This window comes from Caloenas nicobarica, chromosome 2 (genome assembly GCF_036013445.1).
Source record: "Caloenas nicobarica isolate bCalNic1 chromosome 2, bCalNic1.hap1, whole genome shotgun sequence".
Taxonomy (NCBI): domain Eukaryota; kingdom Metazoa; phylum Chordata; class Aves; order Columbiformes; family Columbidae; genus Caloenas; species Caloenas nicobarica.
In genome coordinates, this window is record NC_088246.1 from 123,118,138 (window position 1) to 123,126,894 (window position 8,757).

The 8,757-nt window shown below is 35.7% G+C and overlaps 1 protein-coding gene across 2 annotated transcripts in view; it reads right to left on the minus strand.

The window, feature by feature from the left end:
- ST18 (ST18 C2H2C-type zinc finger transcription factor) overlaps window positions 1-8,757 on the minus strand; it is a 165,246-nt gene that overhangs the window by 87,118 nt on the left and 69,371 nt on the right. Inside the window, exon 1 of one of the 2 annotated variants that reach the window (XM_065628047.1) lies at window positions 7,027-7,200. The exons of the other annotated variant lie outside the window; for it this stretch is intronic. Within the exon in view, the coding sequence (XP_065484119.1) occupies window positions 7,027-7,200 (174 nt within the window). Of the gene's footprint in view, window positions 1-7,026; window positions 7,201-8,757 lie in introns of those variants that run through there. 2 annotated transcript variants of the gene reach the window in all.

The following is an 8,757-nucleotide window of genomic DNA, read 5'->3' on the forward strand; positions in this document are numbered from 1 at the left end:
ATGCGATGTGGCTGTGGGATATATTTTAAAATAGCGATGAAAAAACATGAGAAATAAAGTAGACAACCATCTTCCAGGAATGAAGGCAGCGCCAGTCCTTGTAGGAAAGAACTGGCAAACAAAACGAAGCTGATGAACAAGTAAAAGGGAGCACTAGTGGATGGTGTAAATTAAAGAAAAGGAGAGTTAGTCACAGCTTTGGTATGAGCAGTGTGGCTCCAGAGTGACAGAAGAATCCAGTGTCGAGAGGCAGAGAAAGGAAAAAGTCATAATGTTATGGCAAATATTACTTTATCTAGATATAGAAGAATTAAGGCAATCAAGTTCTAAGCACAATAGAAGGAAACTGAACTCTAAAAGTTAGTATGGACTGAAATACCATCTTTTTAATATTTGGGTTGGGTAATATTTATGAAAGAATAAAAACTTTCCTGATAAGTAAAGGTATCACATGGATTGGCATCTGATAAATAGGAAGTGTCTCTCAGCTTGAACTATTATTATCTGATGTTGAATACATTCTTAAGTCTAAGTTTACTATTTAAGCTTAACTGTGTTTCTTCCTTGGTTTATTATGAACTATTGTATACTTAAGAAACCTGATATCACTAATGACAGTGGCTTTGCATTTAATTATTTTTTTAACCATACATAATTCCACATGTCCTGTTCTGTTCAGTGCCTTCTGTTTAATGCCTAGTTTTCAACATAAAATAAAAGAAATGAAAGCCAGATTCCTTCTAACAACTTTTTCTGGTCTTTGGGAGCCAACAACAAGAGCCAGGGTTTTTTTAACTGAAGATGTTATTGTGCCTACATTGCCTTCTACAAACGTGCCCTTTTTTCAGCATATAAGGTGTTTAGGCAAAGAATTATTAACACAATCATTTGCTTGATTTGTGAGTGCCAAGCAGGGCTTTTTCACATGCGCCCAGTGAAACTTAATTAAAAAAAAAAATTATTTATGTCTTGTTTTCTATATTTTGTGTATTTACTCCAAAGGAAAAAAAGTCTTGTGAGTAAAATTCACCATATCCAAACAAAAGACTGGCAGCTTAAGTAAGTATATGAACAGGAGGAAGGGAGACTTATTTCCTGAGTTTCAACAGATGTCATACTTAATTGGTTGTGAAATAAACCAGAGCTACTCTCGGCCTGTTTCCCTAGATTCAGCCGTGAAGACACTTTCAGACATGTGCATTTCCCTCCTGCTTGTCATAATGAGGGTGTGGGGTGAGAATCAAACCTCCAAAAGGAGTAAAGAAGCATACATGCTGTATACAGGCCTTCAGATACACTAATTAACCAGAAGTGAGAGTTGTGTCTTTTGTTCCTGCAAGGTACACATCAATACAGCATTAAGCAAGACAGTTCTGTTGAGGGGTGATTGCCTTCTGCTAATATCAGGAAGTCACTGGACTATCCCTTTCTACACCAAGTTTTTCCACCTTCTGTATTTTCTCTCTAAAACACCCTTTTTCCTAAGTCAGAGTGCTGACAATGTCCTACAATGTGATCATTTTTGTATTACGACAGAGAGAGAATCTCCTAGATTTTTTTTCCCCTCATGGATGTTTTCTGCTAGAAGTAGCAGAATGACACCACACATAACACAACAACAACAGAAACAACAACAAATATTAAAGAAAAAAATAATTAGCAAGTATAAAATAGTTTGGCTAAACATGGTGAAGGACACAAGAAAATGGAAAACAGCATTTCTTATAGGCAAAAATTTGTAAATGTGGCTGACCAACAGCCAAATGTAGTCTAGTAAAAAGGCATGCATTTCTAAAGGACTAGGGCAAAGAATGTTAGCCACTCATTTAATGCCTTATTGTATGTAATCCTCTAAATTAAAATGCTCTTTTGACCTTCATGGGAAAAAGCTACATAAGTGATAGATGCCCCTCAGTACAACCAAGCTCCAAAAAAAAAAAAAGGTTAGTAGTGTTTGTTAAAAGACTTGAAATAGAAATGTAATTGGAATTGCGTTACAAGAAAAATTAAGGCCAAGGTCAAATATGTTTAATTCACCTGTGACATCCAAACTGAACAATATTTGTTCTTTTAGTTTAGAGTTGGAACCCAGATCCCAGGAGTGCTAGGAGAGAGCTTTAATCCCTAGAAAAAATTCAAATTCCGAAAATGCATGATGGAAACCAGTATAATCCTTCCTGAAGTGAGAAATAAAATAGCAAATACTTTCTTCACCATTAAGACAAGAGTAGTCATCACAATCTTTATTTTTTTAATATTTTACAGGTCTGACTTTCGGCAGATGACCTCTCTTGTTTGTCCCTACATGTTTTCCAAAATATAAAAGTGAAATAGAGTCCCAAGGGCACTGTACTTGAAAGGTTATGAGAGTTAGAGAATTTTAACCATGCCTGCCAAATCAGCAGATGGCTTGTGATTATAATTATATGCATCAATAAAACGAATAATCTTTACAAAATTTGAATTTCTACTAAAGTAAGGGATTTAGTAAGCAGATGCAACAGAATGCATTTTCTTTAACCCTTTTTGTAGACAGTACTATTTCTCACAAAAATAATGGGATGGCTGTCCGTAAGGTAGATTGACCACACACTTGAGCATTAATATATGTTTCTTTTGACCACGTGTCAGTGTTGTTTAAAGTGATTTGTGTATCCAGTTGCACTTTGTTCGCTAAATGTCAAACACTTATATATAGGATAATTCCCATCAGACTTATATTTCAAAATGGTGCTTAATTTTATAAAATCTTAGAGATACAATGAAAATGTCACGTGTACTCATTCTCTTTATTTGTATCATGGTGGTAGTTCTTTCTGTTCAGGATTTGATGACTTTTCACACCTTGAATGGAGGTTGATTTTACCACATCGTAGAAAATTTATTAAATGTTTTGTGGGGTTTTTGGTTTGCTTTGTTTTTCATCACAAGAAATTGAATTATATATAAAAAAATAAATTAATATGAAAGCCACAGCTTTGGATTTCTATGACCACAGTCCTTACTTTCAAAGTTACTTTTGTAACAAGATCTAGATTGTGTGTGTTAGGTTGTGTCAAACTTCTGTCTGAAGTAGGAGAAAAACACACAGTAGAAAAATTAAGCAAAACAAACAAAAGGCCCCCTAAGTCCAATCTATTTCTGTACTGCATCATAAAAGCGTTATTTGAAGACAGGATGGAAATATCCTTTACTTTTCTGATAAAGCAAGGAAGAAAATATTGGAAAAGAGTAATAAGTATATTTCTTAAAAAGTCTCTGTTTGGGATACTGTAGCTGCCTATCTACAGTATTTTGACATTTATTTTATTCAAACATTTAAATGTGAACTTTTATTTGAAGAAGGGATGTGTGCTTACTTTTTTTGTGTGTTTGCTTTTTTTTTAAACTACTCAATATTTCTGATGAGAAGAGTGTAAAACAGTATCTTTATGCTCGTTAAAAAGTGGATTTTTACTTCGGAAATGACAGAGCCATTACTCTGTATCATGTAAATCCTTCTTAGCATAAGGATTATTGACCTGATAGTCCATAACAGTGCCTTTGGAGACATTACTACTCTGTTATGCCAATCTAGCTGCTATACATGTGCTCTAAATTGGGAGGGGAACAGCAAAGGTGTCAGATTTTCTCCTGAGATTTAAGGAACTGACCAAATGACTCTTACTACTACCTGAAGAAACACTGTTAAGAAGAAATTGGGATCTCCGATGCTCACTTGAAATGACATTTTGGAAAAGTCCTAAAGAGTGGGGTTTTTTGTTGTTGGGTGTTTTTTTGGTTTCTTTTTTTTTTTTGTTTGGTTTGGGGTATTGTTTGTTTGTTTGTTTGTTTGTTTTTAATCTAATGCTTCATGGAGCAGAGTCCAAATACACGTCTTTAAACGAAACCAACTTCCTTTTAATGGAGGGTAAAGTTCATATATGAAGCCAAACCTGAAAAATGAGCTTGCAAATGTTACCCAAATCTTTTAAGCAATTCAATAAATCCCTCACCTTCAAAACACTTACACACCTGCTTTACTGTATTGAAGTGAGCCATCGTCCTCAGCTCAGTGGAAACACTTCTGTAGAAATGCTTTTGTAAGTATTCACCTACCCAAGCAGATAAGCCCCGTTTTCATGATAAAGTAACTTTTACTGCTAGGTTATCACCGTTTTTTGAACTAGAAATCTGTCATCTAGAAAAGCAAGAGTTGCTAGTATTATTAGAAGTCTTCCATGAACATAAATAAGAGCAATTTTCCTCCAAAGAGATTTTATGTAAGTACTAAAAAAAAGTTAAGAGAGAGATAATATTTTTATCACTAATTAAACAGTATCTTTAGTCTAAAGTGATTCAAGATAATTACAATTCAGAAGCACTGATTCTGCTCAAGCAGTTTTTAATAATCCACAACTATGCACACATAAACTACAAGTGACGCAGTCCCAGTTATATATGTACACTTCCAAAATTAATGAGTTAAGTAACATATAGATTTTGGTCTAGATGCTCCAAATAGATACGGATGTAGTAGACTATAAAGTTTACTCTGTATGTTATTTGTTACATTTTATTTTGGAACAACAGAGCCAGGCCTTTGGCAGGACTGGCTGTAACTGACCTTGGAGATACTTTCTTATCAGGAATATCAGCCATTTGTGATTACTGGCTTGAATATCTATAAGTGTGAAAAAAGTTAATTAGAATTGTTCAAATCAACTGTGTAATGCCACAAACTTTTTCAGATCCATATACACACCTGACACTGATGTTCCCCAGAACTGAGCACAAAGGTATGTCCAGAGGCCTCATATTGGATTGTAAGGTCCAAAAAAGTCTATTGAAAAATGGTTTCTAAAAATATGGTGTGTTACCCAGTTTATTAGGGAGATCAGATAAACAACATTAATTCTCAGAAATCAAGTTTTGTTTGCCTTTTCTCTTAAGTGTACTAAAGAAATGACAGACGAGAAAAAATAATGAAGCTCTGAAAAACTACTGAAACTTACTGTGGTTCAACCTGTCGGATTACAGCAGTGCTATGATTTTTGTAGCACTGCTGCATGTGCATTACCTCTATGAAATCACTCTCTACTTTTAATAGGACAAAGGACAGCTGAACTTATTCATTAATGTGGTGAGTGCTGAAATATCAAATATCCCCTACTCTCATTCACATAGGTATACAAAAAGCATGATGATTGTGTGATAGGGATGTGCTCATTTTTAAAAGCTGTGATGGTGTACCTGAACATGAAATACCCTCCAATCTTATCTGTTAAAATGAACTGAAAACTTAATATCAATTAGCAAAGTTCAAAGCAAAACTGTGCCATAACACTATAGCTTACTAAATCTCTGCTGATCTAGAAATTAAGTATGAATTATAGGACTCAGCTGAGAAAGCAAGCTTGTTTTCTGATGCCTGCATATATATTTTCTGAGATAACATAAGGAAAACATATTGCTAATATGTACACACCTTAAAAACATGGAAAATAACATTAAATACAAAATTTTACTTGAGTTTATTTGCTTCCTGATTACATTTCCTAAGATGGAAATTTGGGGAAATGCAAAGGCAAACGTAACTGTTACTTAGTTTCAATAAACTGGAATACTATATAGGTGAATACAGTTTTTTGCATATGTACACTTTTTACAAAAATATGCACATGCAGATGGTATATATGCATGTACACACATAACCCTTTGCAAGGCATCACCAAGTACATGTGTTAAATTATCACATTTTATCTTAGTTTTTATAAGATGTGACAATATTTCTATTGTCCGTGCAGTAAAAAAGGTGTCCCTGGGTAAGTGACATATCATAGTGAACTGACTTCTGGGACTTAAGAAGAGTTTTAAGTGAACAGGTTTTTCTGAGATGTCTAAATATACGTATACTGACAAGTGTTTTCCCAAATTAAATAACTCTTCCAAAACAAACCAGAAACCAACAAAAAACCAACCGTAATGCAAGCTGATATCTAAATCCCACTTCTTTAACAGTCTATGTTTGAGAAAGCATTCTTAAAACATCATTTTAATGTGGGTTTTGGTGTTGGGGGGGGGAGCAGGCAGAAGAGAAAAGCATTACTTAATTCATGCAGGCATCTTGCAATAATATCGTGTTCCTCTGAACCTAACATCCCCTGAGCCTCCAAAGTGCAAAGCAGACAGAAACATTTTAGCAATGCAAACAAGACTTTCTGGCAACTTCCTGTTGCCATTTTTTCAGCAAAATAAATGGTCCTGAGATACTAAACTGAAAGACTGTTAGAAAAGATTTTATCATCGGATACACAGTCAGACACCTGCTATTCTAAGATATGAGCTCAATATTTTGCTGCTGTGCAAAGAAAACAGGTAATGACTGTGTAATTGTTTAGCTGAAAATCCTCAACTCTTTAATTTCAGTTCATGTAAAAGCACTGAGAGAGACATGATGTAAAAAACCTGTTTTAATAATAATAATAATAATAATAATAATAAATTATAGTAACAACTTCACTTGTATTTGCATAGTTGTAAAAACTGTGCCAGATATTTAGGGATGTAAGTAGCTGGCTAGTGGATTGAAATGTGTATTCACACATATAATACATTTTCAGCAGGTTTTTAGAGAGAAGTAAAAAGCTTTTCAGAGAAGTAAAAAGCAACTTTCTGTCTGTAAAGTTCATCAGACATTAAGGTGCATCTGAGGTGGTGCTTATTTTGTGGCAGTTCTTACAAAGAATATTTCTTTCATTACTCTACAATACCCAGTTCACAAAACACACTCTTTCACATTACTTTTGGAATCCCAGAAACTTTTGTAAGCTGGCACATCAGACAGAGAGAGAAAAGGAAACAAACAAACAAGAAACAAACCCAACCTTGATTCCAGAGATATTTTTCTCCCCTTTGTGAAGTGACAGGGGGGAAAAAAATCCCTTCATTATTGACCTACTTGTCTAGAAACGGACTTTCAACCCCATGGTTAGACTAAGATTTGCTCTACTTTCTCCCTAGGGCATAATTGTCAGACTGACTTACCGTGTGCCTTTTAGCCTTTGTTCTGCCTCTCACGCTGACATCAGGGAAGCAGTGATGTAGAATAAAGCAGGGGTGGGCTAGGTTAGTCCACTGTTTGTGTCGTTGTGTGGTGTGCAGGGACACTCTGTGATACTCTAGTGAGCTGCTAAGCTTTTTTTGTAGGCTTTGTGTCATTTACTTAACGACCAATCTCATTAGCTGCCAGGGTACAATGGGCTGATGCATTTTCTATGTACATACTCTACACAGTGACCCTCAAGGTTGCCGAAGGTCTATTTAATCAGTCAAAATGCTGAATATATTTGCAGTAAATCACTAAAAAAAATACGGGACCACAGAGGTATCTCATGAGGATTTACTCTTTCCTGGGAGTTATTTGCAGGTAATAAAGTGATAGGAGATGTAGGCAAAAGAAGGGCAAAGAAGAGAAAAGGGCACTCACTAGGTTTGCACTGGTCACCTTTAATTTAGGAAACCTTGGGGGCCCTGCATATCACTGTGTCTCTACTTGTTAATTCCTCCATGCAGTTCATGCTCCAGTGTAATCATGTTATCACAATTAAACCCCTTTAAATAAGAAGAGCAGCACTAGCAAAACACACAGCCTTTCACACATTGGGGAGGGGATATGTGTATTTGGGGAGGCTGGGGGGGTGATATTTATTTATTAACTCCCTTATTACAGGCAACCTCAGGGCTAGCATTTTTGCATTTCTAACCTCTCATCAGTTACAAGGTAAAACCCTTTTAACTCTTATGAAAAATGGAATGTTGAAAAGCCCTATGAATCACGACAGCTGTCCATAAGTAACAGGGAGAGTTCTATTGTCCAACTTGTCCCTGGATAAAATGAATACTTTACAGCAGAGGCTGTTCAGCTTGGCTAAAGAGTATGGGGAGAAGGGGAGGAGGTCACTGGAGATTTTGCACACTAATTTAATCTGGGAAAAGGACAGGCACTGCATCTCACTTGAACAGACTGGCGGCAATCTGGGCTCCCACAGAACTATCTCCTTTTGCCTGTGCTCTATTTATTCCTTATCTCTGTTTACCAACCGCTAGGTCCCTTTCATTCACACCACGAGGCCGTTCTCCTACTATCAGTCAGCAGCTGACACTGTGGAAGAGCCTCAAAGGCAAAAAAAAAAGGGATCAAAACTAAACCAAAGCTGTATAAACAATGCAACAGTAGAAGTAAATGCATAAATCCTAATTCTTAACCCAACCCACAGGGTGCGAACAGAACCTTTATAGTAAATCCAACAAACCCACCACAGTGAGCTATGGGCTACAGAGGAAACAGGAAAAGCCAAATATCATTCATGAAATCACCATTGGAAGCAAAAACATTGACAATAGGTATTGCCAGATATTTAACTGGTTTTAGGATAACAGGTTCATCAGTCCTGTGTATCTTTCAGCAAGTAATTAGGCACACGTTTACCTGTGTACCTGGTATAACATGAAAAAGAGCCTTTGCCAATTGACCATCTCACAGTTCAAAAGCCTTAGATAACTTTGCATTCACTGTTTGTGATTTAGATTAAAAGAAGTAGAGGCAACCACTTTTTAAAAAAAATCTGTATCTGGAAGTTGTGATAATTTGGATAACTTTATATCTAGAAATTAAAAGCCAAGTTATTATTGAAGCATTTGTCCAATTAATTTTGCCTTTGAAACTCTGGATATTTCAATATTGCTCATTCTTAATCTTTAACAAATATTTTTCCC